Here is a 26817-nt window from a genome sequence, read left to right on the forward strand (position 1 = left end):
TGATGACAGCATCGACAGGCGAGCTTGCCTGGACCCCACGACAAGATTCCTCTAGGTGGCCATGATGACTGCTTCAGATTCAGAGTGACAGCTGCCTTGACGCACCTGTGATGTGCCGTAGGATCATAGACGGCTACTTGCTATCGTGCGTGCTGCGGAGCTGGGTGGGATGGCGGGGTGTCATGCCTTGATTCCCCTGCTCGCTTATTGGCTCCTTCCCGCACACGAGACAAAACGCGTGCGCACATGGGAGGTTTGTTTACTGACCAGATGGCCTGCTTGCCCCGTGCAAGTCCGTTATAACGCTGTACTCGGCCACCTGCACCCTCCCGTTACTGTGCAGACTATTGAGAAGACTCGTTTTTTGCATGTTTGCACGCGCTTTTTTGCTCTTCACCGCCCGTACATCGCGAAAATCAGTCGGGCCTGCCCCATCGGCTAGCTGGGGGAGCTCTGCGGTCCGTGACATCATTGCAGGCTCCGAGGTATGTAGGCCGAAGATTTTTCCGTACCATCTCGAGCGTTTAGTTTCTCAGTTGCGAAGAGTACAAGAAGCCACTGTCCCCTTGTCTGGTTGGCTGACGTCTGATTGTACTTCTCCAGGCTCCTGTGCGTGAGCTGTCCTGACTCAGGGCGGAGATCGTTGTTCCTGCGACTCGCCAAGCTGAGCCATCCCTGTCGCCGTGTCCCTTCGAGAGCTTCAAAGAGTTCGGGCGCGTCACAAAGATATTCTACATTCACCTTCACCGGCCACGACCTTCACCAACTTGGCGTGGCCGGCACAGCCCTCACTGCAATAGCAACTGTCGCACCTAAGCTCAACCCTCATCCATGACCCCGTCACCCCACACCCGTGCCTTCCTCATTGCATTACACCGACTTCTCCTGTCCAACACCCACGCTAGATACACCTGTCAATATGGCTACCCGAAGACAACGGGCCAACTCGCCTGAATTTCCCATACTCGAGGCCAATGCCCTGTATGCCAGCCAGATCCGTGGCGATGGTGAGCTTAGTTCCCCATATCTCCCCATGTTCAAGGCTGACTTTGCCCAAGGCAACTGTCTGTTCAACGCCCTATCTGACCAGCTCTACGGCACCCAAGACATGCACGAGGTGCTACGCACTACCACTATAGAGCATATGAAAGATAGCGCAGACTTCTACCGCCAGTACATGGCCTGCAATAACGTACGGCGGAATCCCAAACGCAAGACTGCTGCTGCCGCTGCGAAGCGTATTGACACAACATACTACACTGAGGAGCAGCTGCAACAACAGTTTGAAGAGCATGTCGAGAAGATGGGCCAGCCCGGCGAGTGGGCCGACAATATGGAAGTCTCAGCATTTGCCTCTGCCCTTAATGTCCATGTCCGCCTCTGGCAGGCTGACTACACCTACCTTTTTTCACCCCGCACATACTACACGTCAAATGATGATCTGGCTGCTGAGGACAGCCGCCAGACACTTCACATTGCCTATCACGTAAGCCACGCCACCACTATCCCGACGACGCAGTACTGACGCACCATAGACTTGGGAGCATTACTCTTCCGTCCGCAACATCGCCGGACCTCACACTGGGCCACCTGATGTCAACGTTGTGCCACAGGTCGTCTCAAAGAAGCGACCTAGTCCTAGCGTCGATGGCGACGATGACGATCAGCGTCGGCGCTCTCGAAAGCGTCGCTCACCTATGCCACTCTTTGACTCTGATTCCACACCAGAGGGCACTGAGAGCTCGTCAGACGAATCAAATGGATTCGCAGCCTCGCAGCAGTCCAACATTGAAATCCCTCCACCAGAGCCGGTGAAGCCTGTCAGGCTCACCATCAAGCTCCGCGGTCTCCGCACCTCAGACACTTCCTCCCCTACTCCATCCTGCACCACATCCCGCGCACCTACACCTGCACCTACAATTGCACCACCACCTACACTGATCCCATCAGAGCCTAAGAAAACGGCTTCCGCAGAACCCACGAGTGCTGCAGTGGCAGAGACCACACCCGCTGTTACCGCCTTATAGGTACGGTAGCATGACAGTTTACGACGGACAATGGTTCACGGTTCACATTGACGACGCTGATGATGATGATACCCCAGCATAACATTGGGCGCTTATTCTTCCCGGGTTATTTCCTTTTTCCTTCTTTGCATAGCATACGAGCATTGGCAGGGGCTGTCTGTTACACATCGTTGCATATGCCAGCATGACTGACGGGTGCCAAAGTGCTTGGGCCGCGCTCTGATCACTGGCTTTGGCGTTTTGGGGGTTGCGCTTGCGTTGCCGAACGAATGATGATAGGATGATCTCTCTGGTATATGACTGATACCTACTTGGAAATGAGAACCATTCCTCCTGTTGATTTGTTGTCACTTGGTATATGTGAGACGTGTCATGTTCTGCATCTTGTGAGGCCATAAATAGTGAAATGATCACGACTGTACGTACGCATAGCTCTGATGAATAAGTCTCCAGTCGTTATGAACATTATGATCTACCGTCTATTCAAAACCCTCTCCCTTGGCATCTACCTCACCCTTCGGCCTCTCCAGAGCCGGACTTAGAGGCCCTGCCATATCGATAGTCGGCACTGTGCTTCCAATCAGACTCTTCCTGTGTAACCGTGGACTCTTATCCAATGCCTCAGCCTCCTCTTCTACCTCAGGGCTCTGCATCCCCTCTTCGTCGCCCTCACCATGCTCACTGCCGTATCCCTGATTAGCCAACCTCAAGCCCACAATCTGCTGTCTCAACTGATCCACAAAGCGCTGCATATCCTCGAACGGCAGTCTAACCACCCCGCCTTCCGCATTCTCAGCTTGGGTGTTGTACAGCCTGAGCGCGGTATCAAGGGCGCGTTCCGCTTGTTGTGATTTGTCCAGTCTGTACCAATTCTCACTCGCGAGGACAGCCCAGAGCGCTGCCTTTCTGCGTCTACTGCCTAGCTTGTAAATGCCCACGCCTGTCCGCACTGCGTAGCAGGCTGAAATACGTTCGGTGATGAGGGCATGACCTACCGCACCTACAAGGCCAGTCTCAAGGATGCGGGTCGCCCAGCGTGCGGCATCGTCGGCGGCTGAGGAGCCGCGGAGGCGCAAAAGCTCAAAGCTAAGAGCGAGGGTGCGGAGAGCATAGTAAGGTGCTGCGCTACGTTGGCGGTCGGTGTAGGAATAGGATGCAGCTTCTATCCACGCATCGATATTCTCCGCCCGGTTCTTTGAGGATAATGGTGTAGGTGCCATAAGAGCGGACAAGGCTGCCATCTCAGCGGCGCCAGCGTAATGTCGCCAGGCTTTATCATTTTGGAAGTCTGTTCTTAGAATATCGTATGTACTCAACGCCAATTTCCAATCACGCAGCATGAAGCAATAATCTGCTAAACGTCGCATGATGGCTTCGGGGGCGTCAGGGCGGTAAAAGCCTTGTAGACTATCATAATTGGAGTTTCCTGATGCAGTGGATGATGAACCTGAGGTTCGTGAGCTACCAAATGGCGTCCAGCGTTTTGATAGAGACATGAAGCGGCCTGACAAGCCGCGACGGCGAGAAAGGATCTGCTCGTTCCAAGTAGAGACGCTGCGCTCCATGTTGGGTATTATAGACTGCGTGACTAGTTCGCGGATGAAGGTGCGCAGGCTGCTAATGTCGGAATCGGGGAAGTAGGGGGTTGGATCTGTTATGTCGTCTGTGGTTTCTTGTTGAATGGTCAGTACATGACATTTACATCACACTGATGCAGTCAGACGTACCTCTCCTCTGAATCTCGGCTAGCTCTTCCCCTGCAGACATCCACTCGCAGGTCGGTAACCGTACGCTGTCATCATCTGAAGCTATGCATTGCTGACTCTTGAGTCGTAGTAGATGGCAATGGAGACCAAAGTGCCGTTTCATCGAATCAAATGTTTGATTGGATTTGGCGATATCTCCCGTCTCTTCATCATGTATCAAAACATAATATCGTAGGAAGTCATTCTCTACCCATTGCGGGAAACGAAGATCGCCATCGTGCTGCCGGTTGTAGAGTCTTCGGAGCTCTTCTATAGGGTGTGGATTCCGTGACGAGATGGCTATTATGCCGGCCACGGGATGGGAAAATGTCTCGTGAGGTACTACCGGCAGCCCTGACAGTAGCCGCCGGAGGTAGAGAGTATGGAATGGTGAGGCGGTGCCATCTGTTTGGGTGGCTGTTGCGTCGCCCTTGTTCATGTAGTCTGACACGGGAGACTGTCTGTTGAACTCGGAGTACTGCAGATGGCGGTCGACGAGTTCTTCGATTTGTGAGACATCGCCTCCTGCTCGTCGTGGTCGCCCTGTGGAGCTCGAGGATGTACGCTGACCGCCCGTGTCGACGCGCAAGTCCGGGTATGCATCATCTACGCCGATGAAGCGCACACCAAAATCCTCCCAGCTCTTGCTTGCGCCGTTGCTATCTCGTATTGTGACTTTGCCGGGAACCGACTCTCCGAATGGGCGCAGCAGTTGCAGCAGCCCGCCCTCCAGCCCTTTCCCCCGTATCAGCTCCTCGGTCTGCGCGTCAGCTAAGACAGCGACGCATGGCACAAAGGCCTGTTGTATGAGCGTGCGGTACTCGTCCGATACGCCCGACGGTAGACTGTTGGGCGTCCCTGTGCCACTCAATCTTGATCCCGGTGAGAACACCGAGCCCTGTACGGTGCTCTGGGTGGGGGTTGCAGCGCCCGAGTTAGGTCGCGATGTGGATATGCTGGTGGTGGACTCAAACAGCTTGGACAGGCTTGGATTCGAGCGGCGGTACGGAAGACTGGCGAGAGAGGAGGCCGGCGATGCGCGTTGTCTGGGTAGTATCATCGAAGCCTCCGGATCGGCTGGGTACTTTGGGGGTTTCGGCGTGGCATCTTGAGGCGGCGTCATGAGAGGCTAGGGCGATGCGCCCGCGGGGTTCTGAATGCGCGCGGAAGTTCTGAGGCAGTCGGCATGTATCCGGATTGTCGTGTGCTGGACTTGGCGGCAGTGAGGCTTTCCTTTCACCAGCTGGCCGTTTGTAGCTGCGCGAGTGTGACGACGTTGGATGGTGCATCATCGCAGTTGCGGCCGCTGCGCTTTGTGACTGGACGAAATGCGGCATCTCCATCAACACACAACTGTCCCTCATCACGTCACATGTGCCCACAAACATAGCAAGCCCACTCGCTTCGGCCTTCTTGTCTGTCTTTACTGCCATCTACGCGAGAGGGGCACATTGCAGCCATCGTTCCGACTCACATGCATGTTGGTGATGAGTCGTGCCTCAATCTGTTCACCGCGCACATTTTCACTACTATACAAACGTGACTTCCCTGCACTGGCACCTCGCCCACTTCTGCGATATAGCCTAGTTTGCACGAATTTCTCTACTCTCACTCTGCAACTACCTCGTATGTCAAAGACGACCTCGCCATCCGAATCACAACAACCAAGCCCCAAACGGCGCAAAATCGACCGCCGCTCACCCCAATTTCTTCACCCCTACGGAACTATGGCGTCAACAGAAAATGTCGACTCCGCTCAGTTGGAACTGACAGAAGTTGAGTCCAAGCTCAGACAACTTCTGCTGGACGTGGCTGCTTACATCGACCAAGCACCCTCAAGTGGAGATGTCACTGGAGTACAGGTTCCAGAAGAGCTAGTCAAGGAGAAGATTGTGCTGCGTTGGACTGGAGGCTGGGTTCGAGATAAGCTTCTGAAAGTTGGCAGCCATGATATCGATGTTGCCATCAACAAAATGACTGGGGAGCATTTTGGCTTGAAAATGCAAGAATATCTTGAGATCCCGGGCAACGCTGAGAAGCATGGTCTTGTCGAGAAAGACGATGGCCTTAGTCCACGCGACAAGACGAAGAGGATTGCACCAGGCCTGCACAAGATTGAAGCGAACCCTGAAAAGTCAAAGAACCTTGAGACTGCCACGACCAAGATCATGGGCATCGATTTGGACCTCGTCAATCTCAGGAAAGAGACTTACAACGAAGTCTCTCGTAATCCAGAGATGGAGTTTGGCACAGCCGAAGAGGACGCCATGCGGCGCGATGCTACTGTCAACGCCATGTTCTACAATCTCCATACCTGTCAAGTCGAAGACTTTACTGGACGCGGACATGAAGACATGGCTGCCAAGATCATCCGCACTCCCCTCGAGCCATATCAGACCTTCAAAGACGATCCACTCCGAGTATTGCGTCTGATCCGCTTCGCTAGCCGACTTGACTACACGATTGAGCCAGAGACAGCCAAGGCTATGGGCAATGTAGAAATACAAGAGGTGTTGAAGATCAAGATTAGTCGCGAGCGAGTCGGCATAGAGCTCGAGAAGATGCTGAGGGGTCCCAGACCACGTATGGCTCTAGAGCTCATCGATCGTTTTGGTCTCTACAGGACTGTCTTCACAGATCCTACCCGCGAGCTACCTTCTGACCCGGAAACAGCCTACTTCAAGCCGGCGTACGATTTTGCTGAGTCGGCTGTCATGAAGGACGCTAGCTTGCCTTCTACTATCTCAGAGACTCTACTGAGAAACGAGGAAGAGAAATATCTGGCATGGATTTGCGCAACCATGATGCCCTGGGTCGATGCGCCGACAATACCTCACCAAAAGCCGTTACAGCGACCCTACTTCGCTGCCTATCTAGTGGCTCGGGAAGGTTTCAAAGCACCGAACAAGATCTGCGACGTCATTGCTTCTTCTTTGAGCAACAGTGAAGAAATTCGCAGCGTCGTCGCTCAATGCGCCAAAGGCCTTCGAAGACCAGACACCATCAACCCAACAAACGACGCGACTGCTAGAGATACTCTGGGCATGGCTATCCGTCGTTGGGGTTCGACATGGAGGACACAAGTCTTTTTCAATCTTGTCTACGAGATTGTGCTCGGACGAGTGTCAAGAGATGGTAAGTACTCGCCAATCCATTACACTGAATGCTGCTAATAATCTCAAGATCTTCTTCGCTCGTATGAAAGCTTCCTTGACCGCATTGTCGAGCTCAAACTCCTCGACGTCGACACCTTCAGACCTCTTCTCAAAGGTACAGACCTTGCCAAAGCACTTGGTACCAAGCCCGGCCCTTGGATGAAAGATGCGCTCGACGTAGTCATGGCCTGGCAGCTACGCAACCCCAATGTTACCGACCCTACCGCAGCTATCGAGGCTGTGAAGGTTTCTAGGGCTGAAAAAACTGATAGTGAGCTTTCCTTTCGCCTGGCATCACACTTTCTTCAGCTTACCATCCCACCTCTCTTTCCGCAGAATAAGCCTACATCAAATGCGCTAGAAGCCTCACGGCAACCGGCCCCTTGGAAAGACTCTGTAAATCAGTATGCCTTGGATTTGCTGGGATGGACAATAAGTGTGCTGGATCCGAAGACAATAGAAGCAAAATGGCACTTGCTGATGCCCCCAATACTGAAGATGATGGATGATGTTGCAACGGAGTGGAAAGCGCGAGGCTGCCACATGCTCGGCCTGTTACTTGAGAATCTACACCAGACGGTCGTGGCGGGCGGTACGAACAAGCCAATTGCCGGTCAGGATTCCGCAAAGTTCCTGCACCGCACTGGATACCACAATATCTTTGCTGAGGCTCTGCTACCCATGTTCACATATATCCCTTCTATCACACCGGAAGCCGAGTCTGTCACGCTCTTGAAAGAGGTGTTCCCCACTGTGACTCTTCTTGCTCAGCTTCTTCCGGCAGACACCGACAAAGGCGACTCTCGGGAGCGTTTCTTGGATAAGATCCTTCGTGAAGGAGTCCTCTCCCCTCTAGCACATTTTCCTAGGCCGTCGTCGTACGCAGAGTTGGCCACATTGATCATGTCACACGTCCCTGTTCTCCTAGGCCTCATGGGCATTGGTACAGTCAAACACCTCCCCGACCTTATGCCCCTGCTCTCAATCATATTACAGGAGCCATTGGAACTTAGCCACAAGCCTCTCCTTCTCTCAACGTTGAAGGCATCACAGAGTGTACAGCTCAACGCATGGCCAAGGCTGCCTGCTCACAGAGGAACAATCATGATGGGGATGTGTCTGCTCTGGAGCAGATGTATAGAACGTCAGAAAATGACAAACGGCGAAGACATCAAGCATTTGATGTCCGAAGTACAGGAATCAGTGGCTATGCTTGACGCTATCATGCAGGCTGCCAAGACGGATGGACTTGGTGAAGCCTGGGAGAAGGAAAAGCAGGGCGTAATGCAGGCATCGCCTGGATTTGAGGAGCTATTCGAGAAGTGTATGACTGAGTGAGACTCGCACAGACTCTATCAATGATAACAAGTAGAAACTTGAAAGTAGGAAGAAGTTATCGTCTTTCTGAGTCCAAGGCATATGAAGCTAGCGTATCAAGGCCAGCAATTCGTTCCGTGTGATGATCAAGTTCTTCACATCCTTGCCCGAAGAACGTGGGTTCGTGCACAGTGACGACATAATTATACGGGTACAGGCTAGGGCGTTGGAAACAGGAAGCTGTCCTGTCCTCGGAAGATGATGCCGTCCAACGCTCACCTTATCACTGGCAGTCGCGAATAGTTGCATCACCAGACAACGTCAAGTCTGCCTGCGTTGCCGTGGGGTCCGTGGCTGTGCGGGGCCACAGCTTGGCGTGAAATCGGTGTTTACACAGCCCAGATGTCAGATGGAATACGAACTCGGGGCCAAGCTACTGCAGCAGTGTGGTGTAGACAAATTACACATATTTCCGTTCAACGGGCGGACAGTCGCTTCTAGCTGTATACGATATTTCTCAATGTGGTTCCTGGGCGCTGGCAGCTCGAGTCAATAGCGGGCCGCATACCCCTGTCGGAAACGAGGATGCCATTGGACGCCTTTTTGCGACGAACGCGCGTCTTACGCTCAATAAGACGATGCTAGGAATGTGTGATATCAGCAGGATGCCTAGACATGGTAGAGGTGTTGCTTGGCAGCGCGGGTATTCGAGTGGGCAGTTGCCGTGTGCATGTCAGAAAGTGTAGGACGAGGTGAGCGCTGTACGAGAAGGAAATATCGTACATGAGGCGCAAACAGTATGACGAAGATGGATTCTGGAGGCGCGGGTGAAACGCGGGGCCAATAGGGAAGGCGCAATCTGGCTATTCCGGGTACCATTTCGCTAGTGCAGGTCGCGCCTTCCTGGAGCGTCTGCCTGAGCAACTTCACGATGCGCCATGGAAAGCAGATGCAGGCTGCAGAAAGTAATTGGCAAGCGAGTAGTTGAATGGGTCGATGCAGACAAGATGCGTACCAGTGCATACTAGCCGAGCGCGTCTGGCGCATGCAGAGTCTCGACGTAAAGTCGATCGGCAGAGCTCAACAAGCGTCCCCGGGACTCAGCCTCGTTAAGGTTGCTTAGGGCTAGGGGGTTATGTCACGGCCATTTCTTCCTGCCGCGTCCATCACACCTCGTCTTGCTCCGACACATGTCCTCTGGGCCCGTCGCGACTCTCTCTATCCACTGTTGCGGCAAACCTCGACGCCCCCATTAGCACTCGAGGGGTGCGCGACGCCTAGCTGCCACGCCTGTGCCGACACCTCTCCCAAGATCATGGCCAGAGCTTACTTCGCGTCGAATCACTACACATCCACCACGACGACTTGTCTTAGCTCTGCCCAGACCTGCACTATTACCACTACCGAACCCTCGCCGTCGTCGCCTCCCCCGCCGACTCCATACAACCTCTCGCGACTCGTCGGCTCTCTCTCGTCCTACAAGGCCGCCGACTACGCCAATTACAAGTCCCCCAGGCTGCCAATGCCTCTCGAGCTCGCCATCTCGTCGCGAGCGCATTGGCTCAGTCGAGTCCGGTCATGTCTTCGCCTACTCATCATCGTTCTCAGCGGCGCCGTCGTCTGCATGCTCATGCACACGTTTGAAATCTACCGCGGCAACCGCTATATCGATCTGCGCAAGGGCGAGCTGCCCATGGTCTGGCCTGCCCACACCAACCTCGCGCCTTCTATTGTTCTGTTTGCCATTGCCGCCGGCAACTTCCTCGCCTCGGTCGCCATCCTCACCCTGTCCTTTAAGCGCTCTTTCCGCCGACCATTTCGCTCACGGGACGTCTACCGCATCGTCGCTGGAAGCTTTGGAGTCATCATGTGGGTCACAGCGTTGGTCGTGTTCAACTTGTTGGACAAGGCAAGTAAAGCCAGCTTGGGAAGGTACTCGTGCACCAACGCGAATGTCTTGACCAATGGACGGTACCAGTACCGCGCTGTCTGCGAAGAGCAGGTAATTCAGATCCGCGTCTTCCAACTACAACAACCACTAACACACTATATAGGGTGTCGCATTCTACACTGCTATTGGTGCAGCTACCGCAGAGCTCATCACACTCATCACCCTTGCCATCTCAGCCCTCCTCTCCGTCAAGAACCAGGAACCTCCACCAACAATAAAAATCCGCGAGAAGAACAACTCGATAAGTTCGGGCTCAAAGTACCACAAACCCTTAAAACGATAGCAAAAAACACGCAGAAATTATCCTTCCAAAATACCCAACAATAGTTCCCGTTTTCGCTGCTCTTTCCCTTGACCTCTTTTTTTCCTTTTCACGTCGCTACATGATACCCTGTTCTCTATTTGAACATATCTCGGATCTGCTTGTTTAGCGGCAACCTACCATCAAAACTTTGTACGGCGTTTTATATCTGGGTCTTACTCGTCGCGCGGGACTTTGGGCCGAAGTCACGACTCATTTTCGAGCCCTGATTCATCTGCATGGTATCGCGACACTACGGCATATTTGGAGTCTTTGTCATTCTCTCTTTTTGTATATCATGCATCTCTGTTGCTGTTACCACGCTATCACGAAGAAGTTATCGGGACCATCCCACCACCATTAGAGGAAACATATTGAGCTCTTGCAGAGTCACAATCGCATCTTGGTCTTTGTCATCCTAGGATATTGTAATTGGAAAGATGGCAGAAAGATTCGCTTCTGGATAGGTAGACAATATATCACATCACATATCGAACAATAGAAAGAATTGTGGAAAATTGACGTAAAGGTTTCACTGCACATGTTTGCTTACTACAATGTTGAAGCCCAGTGACACCCGGGTCAAATCATTGCGACAGACACTTCAATGCTGTACGACGCCAGGTGGTCGAAGATGATACAGGACAACAAGAGGGACTGAAGTGCGGAGTTATGGCTGACATTCGCCGATTGGAGCACGCATGGACCTCGGGCTAGCGCGCTAATCCCTGCACGTATCCCGGGAGAACTTCCAGAACTTTTTGAGAGATGCGATTGTGAGTTACAACGGGACATGCGACATGGGGAAAAGAACGGCTTTCGAGGCCAACACCAAGAGCGCGCATTCTGATCGCGACTCCAAGCGCCAAAGAGTCGATCACGCGGCAGAGCGCAACTCACCACGACCGAATGGCAGCGCTGAAGAAATCACGTCGGCGCGCGACTTACAAAATGCTCTGTTCTTCGACCAAAGCTCTTCAGGCGACTTTCGAAGTGGTAGGCACAACCAGACTTTGTAATGACCTGGATCTGACACAAAAAAGGCCTGAGTTTATTCAAGCGTTTCCTCGACTCAATCCTCTACCCAACCGATGAGCACGACCTGCCCCGCAAGCGAGCCATACTTCGCGAGTACCTGGACACACAAAAAGGAAGAGGACGGGATGAACAGGACAAGTCGTTTCTGCAGAACCTCACCCAGGGGTGGGATCATGCTGTGGAAACCAACTACAGTGCGATTGTCTCGCAGGTAACAGCTGTGCTCGCGCTCCTGTTCAAGGTCTTTGCCAGCCACGGTGATTTCCTCGAGTACGGCACACTTCTTGCCAAGACACTCCTGCAGCCATCCATCGCTCGCCGTTTTGTCCGTAGTACATCGGCAGCACCCAAAGAGGACAATGTCATTGCGCCGGCATTGCGATTGCTTACCGAGCTTGTACGCTTCAACGAGGGTGCGCATGCAAGAGCCGTCTACGCGAAGAGGGACTTTACACTTGAGCCCAAAATACTTGGAAGGAACATCAATCTTGGAAGAGAGCAGTCGGCGGCGGACCATGTCAAGAAACCAAGCATTCGCACGACAGCCATCAGGTATCTGCTAATGCACCTGAGGTATCAGGACGAGCGGGCAAAGAGCGAAATCTTATCAAACACCAACGTTGTCCGTGCTGTCTTCGATCATATCCGCGCAGACCCGCCTTTCCTCATCTACGAGATACTCGATGTGTTCAAAAGCCATGTTTTCCAGGACAAGGCTATCGCGAGACACACAAAGAGTAGGATCTTGAACGGAAAGGCACTCTCTCGCATAGCTAGTCTGTACAGTTACGAGGTGGAGGAAGGCTCCCTCTCGGAAGGACAGAAGGCACCTGATCAGCTCGCGCATGACTTCCTTCGCCTGGTCTGTACAGATCCTGGCTATGGTGTTATGCTGCCTACACAAGGCTTCTATCCGTCGACCTTCGATGACGACGAGGGCGAACAGGACGATGCCGCTGATTACGGCAATGACCTGGGCCTCGAGTCAGTTGACAACTATAGCAAGACTCCCAAAGTGCGGAACGTCATTCTCTCTGAGTTTATACAGAGTCAAAGACCATACGCAAATACCCTTCACCAAGAGCTTGTTGTTGACATCTTTCGAGCCTGTCCCGAGCTGGTTGCAGATTACTTCATCAAGCGACGCGACTTTAGCTACGATCCCAAGCTCACCTCGACATGGATAGGATACTCTGCTTTCCTTTATCAAGCTATCCAGCTCCCCGTGCCCAAGTACTTCGGTGCGAAGAGAAGCTTCCGCGACCACCCACCTCCAGTACCCGTGCTGATGAACAGCATCTTGCCACAACCACTGAATCAGCAAGTTCTTACCAAATGTCTCAACCACAACTCCGACCTTATTCAGCTATTCGCTATCCGTGTCCTGATAGTAGCGCTTCAGAAGCTACAAGCTGTTCTTAGAGAGCTCAATGATGCCGGTGCTACCAGATCTTCTAAGCAATGGAACCAAGCAGCTAAGCGTCTGATCTCAGAAGTCAGTCGGCGTTGCCCACCCATTCGCACTGTATTCTTGGCGCTCAAGAAGCCGGGTCTGAAAGACATGAAGCGAGAGTCAATTACCAGATTACTGCGGCTTTACTACGAAGCCACACCCCAAGTTGCGCTACAAGAGAAATTCGACGTGTCGGTACCGCTATGCAATGCGCTAGTGGAGGCCGACAAGCCTACAGCATCACCTGAAGATAAAGTCTTCCGTATTATGGAACTTGAGCACTGGATACAGATGGCAAAGCTTTCGCCTGCTATGCGATGGTGGCAAAAGCAGAGTAAGGTTTCTTTTGAGCTACAATAGTTCCATTACTAACCTAAGCAGAATCACTCCAGTACTCACCGTTTGTGACGCTTCTTAAGCTGCTGGTAACGTCGAAAGAGAGTGAACTGTATACAGGTATTAGATCCTTATTAAGCGACATCTTGCACGACCAGGAAATGCTGCAGACGAAAACTTCACCCGATGCGCTTGATGCTCTTATCGCAAGCTTGGGGTCGACCTCTGGGTCGGCCACACCATCCTGCGACGTCCTGGGGTTCCTAGATGACTGCTGCGCGCGGTTCACCAAAGTACCTATCAAATACTTCGATGACCTGGATGCCATGCGTAAACGTACTGGGCAATCTGCAAGCAGCCTTGGCCCCTTCAGCACACTGTTGATGACTTTGGTGGAACAGTGGCCATTCAAGGGTGGGGAGACGTCAGTAGGCACTACGGCGGATACCATCGCGCAATGGTTGTCGAGACTTCTATATCTTCTCAAATTGATTGGCGAAGATGAGACGCAACTAGAGCATGTACGCAATGCTTTAGTAGAGTCTGCGAACGTGGCATACAAAGAGGTCTTGAAGGATGCGTTTCTGTGGAAAATGGGCAAGGAAAGAGCTAAGGAGGCCTTGAAGCTGGCAACTGGAGCAGATTTCAGTGGCTCGGAAAGATCCTCGACATCGCCGGTCCCCAGGCCCACGGAAGAGACTGAGCAGCAAGGCAAGTCTAGATCTGCTATCGACCTGGAGGCGCCGCCTGTGGAAGACGAAAAGCATACCGGACTTACACGATGGAGGAAGAAGGAGCTTGGCGAAGCTCTTGATGATGGAGATATTGGGGAACTACTATTGTGCCTCTGCTCTGAGCACACAGAAATTCGCATACAAGCCATCAACAACATTCGACAGCTCACGGCGACAATACAATCCAGCAGTCGTCATGTACCCGGAAAGGACGAGGCCGCTGCAGGACAACAAGGAAGCAATATGGACTCTGAACTCCAGCAACTCTATCTCCTCCTCGGCGAGCTCCTGGAATCGGTGGATTTGACTGGTGCCGAAGCTTTCCCGTACGTTGGCGGCGTGCTGGCCGCTCGTTGTGCGGGTATTGTGGCGGATCCCACGCACTCTCTCTTCAGCACAGTAAACAAATTTCTCACCACCGCCCCAGCCTGGGATGTTACCACTCTACTACGCTTCTTTTGGCATCGCATCGTTGCCAGCCAACCTGACGACGATACAACGTATCACAAGGAAGTGGACTGGTACTTTGACTACCTCATGGACAGTCTGCGGACGCCTGCAGATATGGAGTTGTTCCGAAGGAGCAACATATTCGAGCAGTTGTTGACTCATTACGGATCACGATCGTGTCCAGCTTCGGCGAAGGACAAGATTGTGAGGCTGCTGCTGCGAGCAACACATGTGGGAGGCAGTACAACGCTCATCACAAGGTGTGGGCTTATCCCATGGATCCAGATGATGCTCGATGGCTACGATCCGCGACACCGTGCACTGAAGACACTAGCAGGACGTGTCTATGAAACGTGCGATCGAGAGAAGGTAGCTGCGTGGAGCAGTGACAGCCTCGCACAGACGATGGCCTCCCTTGCGAAGGTCTGATGTTGTTTAGTCTTAGTACGCATCTTTGAGCCTTATGAGGCGTTTGGGAAACCGATTCGAGAGCATTGCAGCGTGTTTCCTCCGTTTAAACACAGGGCGTTGTTTGCGACTTCCTAATTTGGGGGTCATGCATAGTTCATCTGTGGCGCGAGTGCCTAGCAAAAACTCCAGGCAGTCATTGTCACGCGACGTGGTCTGATTTTCGTATCCGTGCCGTAATCTGATAATGATGAACGTGAGGCCATGTCTACCTGGTGTAGTGCACGCTGTGGGCACATGTCGCGGACCCCAATATGACGCACCTACTTGTTCCCGCAGCATTGCTTGGCGCGTGTCTCCAGGGCTGGCTCTCAGAGAGACCCGCACCACTCGCGACCTGGGACACAAAACCACAACAAACACCTGCGCTATTACTCACACGCCCGCTGCTTAAACCAAAGTGCCCCATAACTACCCGAGACTTTTCCATTCCGAAATTACTGCTCTGCCGTAAAGACGTGAGCTCGCAATTGTTTCTTCTCCGCTTTCCGTCGCCGCTACAGCAGCAGGGGTGCGCTACTCCCCTACCACGTTGCATCCCACCTCGAGCTCCTTCACCTCGCCCAGCAACTTGCGATACGCACGCGCCTCGAACTCGACCCATACTGCAATCGCTCAACATCATCCCATCGCAAACGTCCATTTGTATCGCATTCATCGTCGACGTCCCATTCTCAGTCTCTAAAAGGGTTGCAGAGCGGGCATTGTTCAATTGCAAGCGAGACAGGCGATTCACCACCCGGCTGTCTCGAGACAGTCTCTTCACCCATCATCACTCACTAAACACCTTACCACCTACATAACGGCTCGTCTCTCGACGCTGAACACGACAAGCTTAACCTACCCTATACCTGCCTGCACATTCGCGCTGCGCTGAGCTCGCGAGAATGCGGGGGCCTACCTATTCGGAGGCTGACCTGTTGGCTCTGAAGGAGTCTCCACTAGTCAAGAAGCCTGATGGACTGCCTTCAATCTCACAATGGATGGACGTGCCTGCCGACCAAAACACCAACAATGGCCACGCCAACAATAACAACGGCACTATGCGTCGCACTCGGGGCGCTCGAGACGGAGAAGGGGCCACGCCAAATGAGCAGCGGCCGCTGATCAACCCCATGGGCCAGTTCGGTCGGCGTCAGAGCATACGTAAGTCTTCTGATGTTCAGGGCATCAAGGCCGCTATTGACGCGCTTTTTGTAGAACCTGGCGAAGAGACGGTGCTTGGCCCGCCAAAGTTAGCCTTCTTGTCAGCACGCACGCCGGCCAAGGGAACGGGCGACGCAAAGGAACGCACAGGTTTCACTTCTACAGACGGAGACAATGTTGGCGACCGCTTCCCAAAGAACGATCGGTGGACGCGGGACCGCGAAACCGACCGCAACCGAGACAAGGGCTACACCAACGGCCGTCGCGTTCCCCGAGAGGACGGTGAGGGCTGGACCAACGTCAAGGGACGCAAGAGTCTGGGTCAGGAGGACTTTGAGCGTTTTCACCGCAACGGCGACCGCAATCGCGACAAGCATGAGGGTGACCCTGAGATGGACGTAGCCCCGCGCCGTGGCAATCGCGAGCGCAACGAACCGCGCTGGGGTCGCCGTGATGACAAGGATGAGGGTATCAAGACTGGTGTACAGGGCGGCTGGCGTGAACGCGACCGAGACCGAGAACGGGACAACGGCCGTGAGTGGAACAGAGGTGGCAATCGTGCAGGCGGAGAAGAAGACCCAGAATGGATGGACACCAAGGTCGAGAAAAAGGAGTTCAAGCCTCGTACACAAGAAGATTTCCAGCGCTGGAAGGAGCAGATGAGGGCCAAGGACACGCCAGCTGGCGAAAAGGACGAATCGAGAGAGGTACCAGCCGAGACATCTACGGCCATTTCCATCACCGCTCCGCCCATGCTAACCGCCCCTCTGCACACGCCTTCTGGAGCGGAGCCTACACAGGGCATTCTCTTCGGCAACTGGGGTAGAGACAAGTCAGCGGATATCCCACCAGTAGAGACCATCTCGGCGAAACCCAAGCCTGACAAGAAATCGAGGTTCATGACCATGTTTGCAAAACCAGAAGAACAAGCAGCATCTGGCCAAGCTCCAGCTCCAACACCTGCGTCCCCAGCACCAGCCATGGAGGCGAACGCTGACAAGGAAGGTTTCCAGCGCATTCTCCAGATGCTTGGTCAAGTCAGTACGGGCCCGTCTCCAGGACCTCAACCTCCAACAACGATGCCCACACCGCCAAATGGTATGAGGCACGGTGGAGGTATCTCGTTAGACTTCCACCAGCAATCGCCGCCGCCGGACCCGCAACATGGTAGACCACCACCAAGGACACTCGAACAGCAGAGCATATTGGAGAACATCCTGGCTCCACGCGCTGGCCCACCCGAATCTCGGCCTCCACAGCAATCGCGCTTCAGCAGCATGTCGCCTGAGAATGCAATGTCTGATCAATTCAGACCTCCACGCCCCGATTCTAGTCACCCAGATGATCACTTTCCCCATCAGCCTCCGCCGCAACGCAATGGTCCTCAAGACGCAAACCTTGCGGCTCTGTTGAACAGTCGTGCACGCGAGGAATCACAGCGTGATCAAGCGACCAAGCAGCGTGAGCGTGACTTCCTGCTGAATCTGATGCAACAACCTTCTCGTGGTACACCACCTCAAGTGCAGGGCCATAATTTGCCTCGCCCGACCCAGGAAGGTCATAACATGCCCTTCTTCGATCAGCAAAGACAGCAGCCTCAGATTCCGGCTCAGCACCAACCCAAAGGCAGAGGTGTTCTGCCTCCCGGCTTCATGGAAGACCCTCGCATGTTTTCAGAGAATGAGATGATGCGTCGTGATGCAGCCGACCGCCAGCTGGAGCTTCAACATATGCAACGATTACAACAACAGCAACAGGAGGCCATGCGAGGAAAGAATCAACGCATGCCAATGGGATACCCCACCCCCGAGGATCCACTTATGGGCCTTCAGCGCCGTAACACCGGAGGCGACCCTCGCATGCCGACCAATATGGGTATTCCTTCGCAGCCTGTACCGGACATGCCGTACATGGGCGGACGCGGTCAACCAGGAATGCCGCCAACACCCCAAGAACGACCAAACATCGCTCCTCCCCCCGGTTTTGGTGGTCCAATGCGTCAACCACCTGGCCTTAATGGTCCCAATGGTCAACAAATGGGCCCTGGGCCGAGTTTCTCAGCAGGCAACACACCACTTGGCCACCTCCCTGGCTTCCCGCCTGCCGGCAATATCCGCGGATTGGGCTTTCCAGGCGGACCCGGAGGACCTGGTGGTAATGGCATGCAGGGTCCGCCAGGCTACTTCCCACCTCCTGGGTATGGTGGACCTCCAATGCCTGGCATGCGAGGAGGTGAAGACCCACGTATGATGTTCGATGGCCAATTCAGTGGGCCTCCCCGCCAGCAGCCCGGTCGTCCTGGACCACCCAACATGTACTAGCATGTTACAGACTCGATTACAAAGCTAAAATTACAGGCTTTGATGTATTCGAGGTTCATAAACCATCAACTTCACATTGATTTCAGCAGAGTGTTATAATGTCGGTTCTTGGCTTCAAGCGCAGCGTCGGCGTCGGGGATGCTGTATATTTGGGTTAGGGCTTTCCCCTTTTTACAGCGATATCCCCTCATGAGAGGATAGGCTTTACATACGTACGGTATCTTGGTCACTCTAATGTACAGTGAGGCTATGGGGCACGAGACGTTGTCTTGAAAGCAACAACAGCAATGTCTTTCGCTACTGCAGCGGGGGGCGAAGAAAGAAATAAATAAGAAGAAAAGGCCAGCTTGTAGACGATAGAATATATCTGAAGTTGGTGCAATGCGTTGTTCTTGATAATTGTGATGCTTGTTGATGTTGAAGAGGTGGTGCGTGTCAAAGCAATGGGAGATCAGCAATGCTGACAAGACTGAGAATATTTGTCGGCCACGAGAGTCACCGAGTCTGGTCTTCACGTGTGGTACGTACAGCTAGTTAAGCTTGAGAGAAAGTTGAACTATATTGGTCAATTGTAACAATGATTAAAAACGCCAAAAAAAAAAGCCCCCAAACACTTGCTCCTCAGCATATAGGCTCACTGCATAGCATCCAAGCATGCTTCATCACCACACCACACCTCTCTCCAGCTAACCTATAGTACAAGCATGCCCAGCAAACTTCCTGCTGCCAGAACAGCGTATGCACCCATGACCAAATCACCATGGGCAAAGAAGCCAGGGGCATTAACGCTAGGAGCAGCAGCCTCGGACTTACTGGAGCTTGCTGCTCCACCACTGCCACTGCCGCCGCTCACAGCTGCTGTGCCCTTGCCTGTAGCAGTGGGTACGGTGCCGTCACCGTTCTTGCCCGCAGCACTCAGCAACGAGGCACAACCACTCGCAGTCGATGCGCTCTGAGTACTTGCCCTACCCGAGAAACTGCAGGCATCTGCGCGCTTCTTCTGACCAATGTAGTATTGGTTTGCAACGAAAGCGAGCTGGTCCTTGGGATCACAGCCAGAATAGGCACCATAGTCGCCAGTTGTAGAGTTGCGCGCAATTCCGCTGCAGTAGTCCTCGTTCTCGCCGCAGATGTAGTTGAAGTCGTCGGCGTAAGCGTCGTCGTCGTCGGAAGTGTAGACGCACTGTAGACTGTCTACCATACACGCGCATAGCTGAGGGTTTACGTTGGGAGGCAACGGAGAAGCTTGCGCGAGCCAAGTTCCACCCACTGAAGGGCAGGCGGGTGCTGAATTGGTAGGTGTGTACTCGGAGCGCTGAGTGGTGGTCGGAGTAACGGAAGCAAGCTGGCTTTGTAGAGACGTGAAGTCGGGGTATGGAGACACACTTGCGCCGTTATCAGCCAATGAAACGAGTCCGTAGTCATTTGCGCCCATGAACCACTCGTAGACGATACCACCAGAGAAGACGTCGGTCATATTGCCGTACAAAACTTCGACCTCAGTAAATGGACGGCTTGTGGGGCTGCTAAGACCCTCGATACAACCGTATTCAGCGAAGAAAACGGGCACCGGATAATCGGAGAAGAATTGGACGCGTTCGCCGTAGGAAGAGCTTGCGTAGTTGCTGTCACCGCACCAAGAATAAACGTTGTAACCCCAGAAATCGATCGAGGTTGTGTTACCCGCGTTGCCGGGTTGGCACGCAAAGTAATGCGCGAGCTCGTCGCGAGACGGGACATCGGCAGTTGCATAGCCCACTCCCAAAGTGCTGCGGTAGTTCTGGTTCTTGATATATGTCTTTGTGTCGCGGACAGCAGCCTTGACGAATGCGGCAGCGGCGGTTTGGTTGTCGCTGCTAACATTCTCGTTACCAGCAAAGAAACCAATGACGTTTCGGTACTTGCTCAGCGCATCGACGACGCCTGTGTATCGCTGGTAAAGCGTGACATCCCACTCTGGGTTGTTTGACTCGATGGATGTGCCGGGCTCGCCCAAGTCGGAGATGACATAGATGTCTGCGCTGGCCAATTGCGCCATGCAGTCGTCATGGTTTTGGGTCGGGTCGATAGCGTACACGCGGATAATGTTTGTGTAGATTTGCTTGAGGTAGGGAATATCTCGTCGGCAGGCGTCGCCATCGGCAAGCGGGTCAGTGTACTTGGTATTGGCGCTTGTTGAGCCATTGGGAGAGTAGTTCTGCTGGTATGCGACACCCTTGAGATAACTGCGATATGGTTAGCATGGTGATCTTGACAATGCTAGAGCAGGTATACATACAATTGCGAGCCATTGTTTGTGTAGAAGAAATGTTGTCCATAGACCTCGATGTCTGGAATGTCGTCGTAGCTCGCTGCGCTCACCCCGCTGGCAGCCAGCGCCGCCACGGCGGTGGGAACAAGACGCTTCCACATTACCATGTTGGCTGTCGATAACGAATGTAGGTAACGAATGTCAAGAGTAGTCGAAGCTTCCCCCAGCGCAGCTTGGTAGACCTTGGGCAAAAGCTTGGCTGTGTAGTGCAGGCAGAACACAAGAAACAAAGGAACGCAGTGTTTCCGGGGCAGCCGGGTAGTTATTCTTCCAAGGCCTTGGACGACCAGGGACGCGTGTCTTAGGGTTTTACGGGCTGGCTGCAGGTACTATACTATTTCAATCACCGCGCGAACAAGGTGGCTATGCTGACACTTGCCCGGCCCGAGGTGGCAACGTAGGCGCTGATGACGCTGCCGTCGTTGTTTGGTGTGGGGCTGGCGATTGGGCGATCTATCGATTAGTCGACTGCTAAGCTTTTCGGGAGCGTCTAGTGTGTTTGTCACCCCCAGTTTTCGTCAATCTTGGTTGGCAACGCGTCTTGGTTCACGGAAATAGGACAGGGTTTCGACTTGTCGTCTTCGAGCACCTTAATTCCATTGTTGCGCGATTTGGGGCCGCGATGCCTGCAACGCAGGTCCGGAAACGCCACCAACCGCCCGTCACCTACCCCTTCAGGCCGCGTGTACCCCCGTATCTCGCTTGTTAGGGCAATGCATGAACTGATATTCAATACCGAGGTTCTTTGGGACCCTGCGCGAAGAAACTTTGGAACCTCTCCATCACCATGCTCTTACCAAGACGGCAGTCGGCTGTTGCTGTATAGTGTGCAATAAGAACGCACAAGAGGCGTGTCGTGCATCTCCGTTACTATGGCATCGCTGAAGTGACAAATTCTTTCGGGAATAAATTCGCATCATGGCAACTAGCTGTAATCCTCACATGCAATCTGCTCTTGTCGCACCATCATTCTTTCATTGAATCAAAAGAATCTAAACAAAATGAAGTACGCAATCTTTTACGACTTCTTCAGTACAGAGCGGCTGTCAGTACAGCCCTGGGATATGTCAGATAACTCTCGTCCCCTCAAAACACCCTACCCACAACAAAAGCCTCAAACACCGCATTTTCAAAAGCGCTCCTTTCGATCACGCCTCCAAAACCATGGCATTGTACTAAATTTGTCAAGCTCAGCTTCAGGCTCTCCCACCTTCCCGCTTCAAGTCCAGTAAATTGTTCTTGTCGCCGGACATAGTCCCATGCTTGTACGGGCGTGACTTCACTGTCTTGCAAAGGGACAGAACCAGACAGTGCCAATAGCTGATCTATACTGGCATGAGGAACTTCCCAAGTCGCAGAAGACAACTGACGTTGGCCGGGTGGCGAAGGATGATGATGGAAGAGGCATGCTGAGACAGTGAGGGCGTGGCCGGTCGAAGTGGGAGGATCCGTATCTGAGCTGCTACTATTGGGCGAGGCGACGTCGATATGTGGTAAACAGGGAGATTCGAGACTACGTATGAACTTTTAGCGATGCTAGCTTAGTGAGGGGCAAGCAGGGCGCATACGTCAAGACAAAGTCCATTCCAACAATTTCTGGGTCGAGGCTACCCATACATGTCGTGGAACTGTCAGGAAAAGTACTAGAGGTGTACCCTGATCCCGTAGAGCCAGACAATGGCGGAGTAATGAGTTGCGGCGGGCTGGCTGCGCGAGTTCCATCAGTGAGGACATCATCACCAAATGCAGTTGCAACTTGACTGCAATACACTTACTTGAAGGCTCTCTCGGCATCTGCTGTACGTATATCTGTTTCCTTCGGTTCTTCCTCTTGTTCTCTTGGCCGATTGTCAGCGCTATCGTCTTTTCCTTCACTATATTGCCTCCTCTCTCCCCGCCATGGGTGACTTCTGGTCTTTCAGGTATTGCAATTCCGTTCTCCGCCAGCAATATCTTCAGAAAAGTAACTTCAGAGTATAAAGTCTTCGCCTCCTGCGAAAGCCTGGCTTCATTCGCCCGCAGCTGAACTACTTCGCTTTCAAGAGAAGCAGTGTATGCTTCTTTTCGCTCCCGATGGGTTCTATTCAACAAATTTTAGTCCAAGATATTGGTCTCGGGACATGAAGGCTGAACGGACTTTTGCGCTCGACGAACCTGTTCTCTGCGCCTCTGCCCCGGATTGCGCGAATCGACGTCGTCTGAGTAGACGAAATCACTATTAGCGATTCATACCTAGGCTACCACGGGTCAAATATAACATACCGTCTGGGGAACTCTTATCACCTTTGAAAGGTTTGAAAGTAAACTTCATCACGCACGAAGCCTCTACTGTGCCGGGGTGTGCAGGTGATCAGTCAGTCGCCCACTAAGAGGATTAGGAATGGATTGCTACGCTTGTGCTGTCAACCTACACAAGCCCGAGTACTGATAGGTATTGTGCAATGAGAACAGTGGTCAAGACGATGAGCGATACATGCCAAACAGATGTCCAGTCTAGTTTTCCCGCAATCCCGTATCCATTCCCAGCGTCGCGCCAATGAGAACGGCCCGGCTGGCATGTCTGACAGGCGCAGCTGAGGCAATGTTAAATTGTGCGACCTAGGGGCTGTCTGCTACCGGAAACTCCAGGCTAACCTTTTCTGGTAATTGCTTCATGATCCAGATTCCTTGTTCAGGCAATGGATCTACCGAGCGCTCGCTTGACACAAGCATCGTTTCGTGTCTACCGCATAGCCGACCTACATCCTTGGACTTGATCCGCACAGGAACGACTGCAAGGTCAGTCTCACGCGCCATGCGAAGAATCCTTGCGGTTTTCAGCCTGGGGACGCCGCGGGTGTGCTTGGTGACCCTGTCATCCTGCACGAGTGCAAGCCATTCCAGATTAGGAAATCCTGATCGAATAATCAGTACATCTCGGTACGTGACAGTGCAAGGCATCAGTACTGAGGCAGTGTCTATAAGAGAAGAGCGTACCATCGATAGAGTTGTCTCCAACAGATTAGCTGGACTTTCTCACTTCCTTCACGTTACTTCCAAAACTTTCGCTTCCACTTCAATTTTGGTCTCTCTTTTACTACCACAACACATCGCATACTACAACCATGTTCGCAAAAACAATCCTCCTTGCTCTCCTTCCATCGGTAGCAGTAGCAGCACCGCATCAGCAGCATCGCGCAGGTGCGGACCAGGCACAACAACATGGTGGCATGAGCTGTATGCAACAACCGAATGCTGGCAAACCTGCTGTAGGAAGAGCCATCTATATGTTGACTAATGATGCCGACAACGCCGTCGTTGCACTGCCCATTGGAGCCGATGGCATGCTCTCCAAAGGCAAAGTGATGAAGACAGGTGGTGCTGGATCTGTTGCTGTTGATGCAGAGGGAAAGCCTGCAACGCCTGATGCGCTCGTTGGTCAGTCTGCTTTAACTATCGCCGGAAACGTAAGTTTCTCCATTCCCATGAGTGAATGCGAAGAATATTTGGCTAACGAAATTCAGAACCTATTCGCTGTGAATGCTGGCTCTAATACCCTTACCATGATGACCATATCATCAAGAGATGCCACATCGCTCTCGTGCGTTGGTAAGCCTTTGGCCATACCTGGCGAATTCCCAAATACTGTCGCTGCGTCTGCGAAGAACAAGCTCGCCTGCGTCGGCACAACAGGTGCCAAAGCGGGAATCTCATGCGCTTCCTTCTCCCGGCAAGGACTCGGGCAAATGGATGAGCTTCGATCCTTCGATCTCGGACAAAGCACACCGCCTGTAGGACCACTGAACACAGTCTCACAGACTTTCTTCTCATCTGACGAATCTGCTCTATTCACGACCGTCAAGGGCGACCCGACAGTGAACAATACGGGCTTCCTCTCCACCTACTCGGTGCAAGCCTCAAACGGAGCGGCCACTCTTTCCAAGAAAGATGTCCGTAGCTCGCCCAACGGAACTGCGGTGCTTTTCGGCTCAGCTACCTTGTCCAACGACCCGTCTACCCTCTTTGTCACTGACGCTTCATTCGGTGCTACCGTATTGTCGATTGACTCCAAAGGCCAAGCAACAGTCAAAGGGAAACAAGCTATTGATGGCCAAGCAGCAACCTGTTGGGCTACCATCTCCGACGCAACAAACAGCGCCTTCGTAACAGATGTCGGAGTGAACCGTGTTGTGGAGATGAGTCTAGACGACGCAAGCATTATCAAACAACTTGATCTATCTGCAAATGGCGACCCTGGTCTCATTGATCTGCGTGCGGCAGGAGACTTTGTTTACGCATTGAGCCCAGGTAATGGGACGACGGCTGCGGCGATAATGGTGCTGGATGTATCTGGAGGCCAAGGATCCATGAAGCAGGTGCAACATTTCGACCTGAGTGGAATGGCAGGAAAGAACGCTCAGGGTATGGCTGTGTTGATGTGAGGGGAACCGATCGTGTTTCATCTGTAGCATGTAGTGTCTGCAATTCTTAGCCTTCCATTTTGTCGTACTCACTGCCTGCTGCGTTCATCTTTACAAATCTGCTTAGTGGCTAATTCCTACCGCTGGTGCACAGGTGATAGTTTCTACTTTGTTATCGGAGTCTCCTTGTTTGTGACGTCCAACCCCACTGCTCATAACTAATTTACATGTTATACAAGTCGTCAATCGTAGCGTTGGTTCGCTCAGTGAGACGGCGTAAGTGCTTAGCGCATAGACTACGTCTTGATAAATCATCTAAAGCCAACTGTATGTAAACGGCGCATCTGTCTCCTGCCCTCGGACGTCGGAGCTGGTGGGAAGAGATCGCTCGGAGTAGGACGAAGGCGGTACGTCTGCTGCGCGGGTGCTGGGCGGCTGGTAGATTTGCTGGGCTCGGTGGGTGACTTGTTAACCGCTTGAGCTGACTCTTGTGTTTGGTATTCAGGATCTTCGGCATCCTCTTCCAGATCTTCAATGTCTTGTTCCAACTCCTTTAACGCTTCATCAGCGCTCTTATCCTTCCTTTGGTGCGTTCTCAGTACTCCACCCCACAATGTCTCGAGGTCTGTCTCGGCTCTCTTCTCCTCTGTAAACATCTGCACGACAACGTTGACGCCAGGCTTGATGTCCCTGAATCCCACAAACTGCTCCACATCCGCTCCTGGCATGTGCGTGTCATCGGGATGTGCTTCCAGCTTCCCAAGTGTACAGCAGATCCAGCCGGTCCGTATGCCGTCATCGATGTTCCCCTCGGGTGCAGCGCCACCAACGTTTGCCAACATTCTCATGCGCTTCGCCTTTCGCCTCAGTTTGATCTTCAGCTCGTTGCGACCCAACAGACCAGCTGCATTCGCCTTCAAGCCGTGTTCACGTCGGAGCCATCTACAAAAGCGATCGGCTGCTACGTGCAGATGTTTTTCGGAGCGCGCTGTTGCGATGATCATAATCAGCTTGGGGCCGAGCGCAGGCGGGGGATCGAGATTTCGGAGGTCGAGCAACTGTAAATCGTCCAGACCGGCCGTGATGGAAACATATTCGAGTAGTGTTTGCAGGAGTGGTGGCGGATTTGGCGGGAGATCTGGGACTTCAGCGGGGTTCAGCGTGGGCGACTGGACCGACGACTGTTGTCTCAGGTACCATGGGATGGCGTTGTCTTGTTGAGAGGGCACTGGTGGAGCTTCTTTCGACTTGTCCACAACGTCTGTTGTGTCTTGCTGCGACACAGCATCCGCAGCAGTCAGCTTCGACTTGTCATCGAGAAATGCAAACTCGGGGTCTTCGGTCGCAGGATCATTCCTGTCTAATCTTGGAATTGCACTCGTGCTGAAGGCGCATCGTGAGAATGTCCGAGGTAAGGTGCGTGATAATGCGCCATTGAGTCTAGGTGCCGGAACAAGTTGGCGTATATGTGCGCTGCGACAGGCGTTGCAGACAAACCTCGAGGAAGCGATGGTTGGGAAAGACATGGTGGGCAACAAAGCGGGCACCAAAGGTCGGATGGCGTTGTGCAGCACAACTTTCCCAATGACATCGGTGTTTTGCTGTACCGACTGTCCAAGACCCCTGCTGGCGTCTGACGGGCTGCCACGTGACGGCCGATAAGA

The 26817-nt window shown here is 53.0% G+C and overlaps 9 protein-coding genes across 9 annotated transcripts; 6 read left to right on the plus strand and 3 right to left on the minus strand.

The window, feature by feature from the left end:
* Positions 1 to 919: 919 nt before the first annotated feature.
* On the plus strand, positions 920 to 2027 carry J4E82_007555 (uncharacterized protein; the record flags this gene model as incomplete). Its single annotated transcript, XM_051733799.1, has 3 exons — positions 920 to 1007; positions 1059 to 1486; positions 1536 to 2027. The coding sequence occupies 3 exons, from the start codon at positions 920 to 922 to the stop codon at positions 2025 to 2027; spliced, it is 1008 nt and encodes a 335-aa protein (XP_051586445.1).
* Positions 2028 to 2506: 479 nt separating this feature from the next.
* J4E82_007556 (uncharacterized protein) lies at positions 2507 to 4895 on the minus strand (the record flags this gene model as incomplete). The annotated part of the gene is made up of 2 exons (XM_051733800.1): positions 2507 to 3699; positions 3755 to 4895. 2 exons carry the CDS (start codon positions 4893 to 4895, stop codon positions 2507 to 2509), a joined length of 2334 nt encoding a protein of 777 aa, XP_051586446.1.
* A 505-nt stretch (positions 4896 to 5400) lies between these two features.
* Positions 5401 to 8265, plus strand: J4E82_007557 (uncharacterized protein; the record flags this gene model as incomplete). Its single annotated transcript, XM_051733801.1, has 2 exons — positions 5401 to 6907; positions 6956 to 8265. The coding sequence occupies 2 exons, from the start codon at positions 5401 to 5403 to the stop codon at positions 8263 to 8265; spliced, it is 2817 nt and encodes a 938-aa protein (XP_051586447.1).
* A 1294-nt stretch (positions 8266 to 9559) lies between these two features.
* Positions 9560 to 10478, plus strand: J4E82_007558 (uncharacterized protein; the record flags this gene model as incomplete). The annotated part of the gene is made up of 2 exons (XM_051733802.1): positions 9560 to 10246; positions 10299 to 10478. The coding sequence occupies 2 exons, from the start codon at positions 9560 to 9562 to the stop codon at positions 10476 to 10478; spliced, it is 867 nt and encodes a 288-aa protein (XP_051586448.1).
* Positions 10479 to 11296: 818 nt separating this feature from the next.
* On the plus strand, positions 11297 to 14936 carry J4E82_007559 (uncharacterized protein; the record flags this gene model as incomplete). Its single annotated transcript, XM_051733803.1, has 3 exons — positions 11297 to 11492; positions 11540 to 13321; positions 13369 to 14936. 3 exons carry the CDS (start codon positions 11297 to 11299, stop codon positions 14934 to 14936), a joined length of 3546 nt encoding a protein of 1181 aa, XP_051586449.1.
* A 926-nt stretch (positions 14937 to 15862) lies between these two features.
* Positions 15863 to 18442, plus strand: J4E82_007560 (uncharacterized protein; the record flags this gene model as incomplete). Its single annotated transcript, XM_051733804.1, has 1 exon — positions 15863 to 18442. One exon carries the CDS (start codon positions 15863 to 15865, stop codon positions 18440 to 18442), a length of 2580 nt encoding a protein of 859 aa, XP_051586450.1.
* Positions 18443 to 19133: 691 nt separating this feature from the next.
* J4E82_007561 (uncharacterized protein) lies at positions 19134 to 20860 on the minus strand (the record flags this gene model as incomplete). The annotated part of the gene is made up of 2 exons (XM_051733805.1): positions 19134 to 20667; positions 20721 to 20860. 2 exons carry the CDS (start codon positions 20858 to 20860, stop codon positions 19134 to 19136), a joined length of 1674 nt encoding a protein of 557 aa, XP_051586451.1.
* A 2997-nt stretch (positions 20861 to 23857) lies between these two features.
* On the plus strand, positions 23858 to 25174 carry J4E82_007562 (uncharacterized protein; the record flags this gene model as incomplete). Its single annotated transcript, XM_051733806.1, has 2 exons — positions 23858 to 24199; positions 24257 to 25174. The coding sequence occupies 2 exons, from the start codon at positions 23858 to 23860 to the stop codon at positions 25172 to 25174; spliced, it is 1260 nt and encodes a 419-aa protein (XP_051586452.1).
* Positions 25175 to 25464: 290 nt separating this feature from the next.
* On the minus strand, positions 25465 to 26679 carry ATP25 (ATPase synthesis protein 25 mitochondrial; the record flags this gene model as incomplete). Its single annotated transcript, XM_051733807.1, has 1 exon — positions 25465 to 26679. One exon carries the CDS (start codon positions 26677 to 26679, stop codon positions 25465 to 25467), a length of 1215 nt encoding a protein of 404 aa, XP_051586453.1.
* Positions 26680 to 26817: the final 138 nt, after the last annotated feature.

This window comes from Alternaria postmessia (assembly GCF_024291825.1).
Source record: "Alternaria postmessia strain BMP 2775 chromosome Unknown scaffold_52, whole genome shotgun sequence".
Lineage (NCBI taxonomy): Eukaryota > Fungi > Ascomycota > Dothideomycetes > Pleosporales > Pleosporaceae > Alternaria > Alternaria postmessia.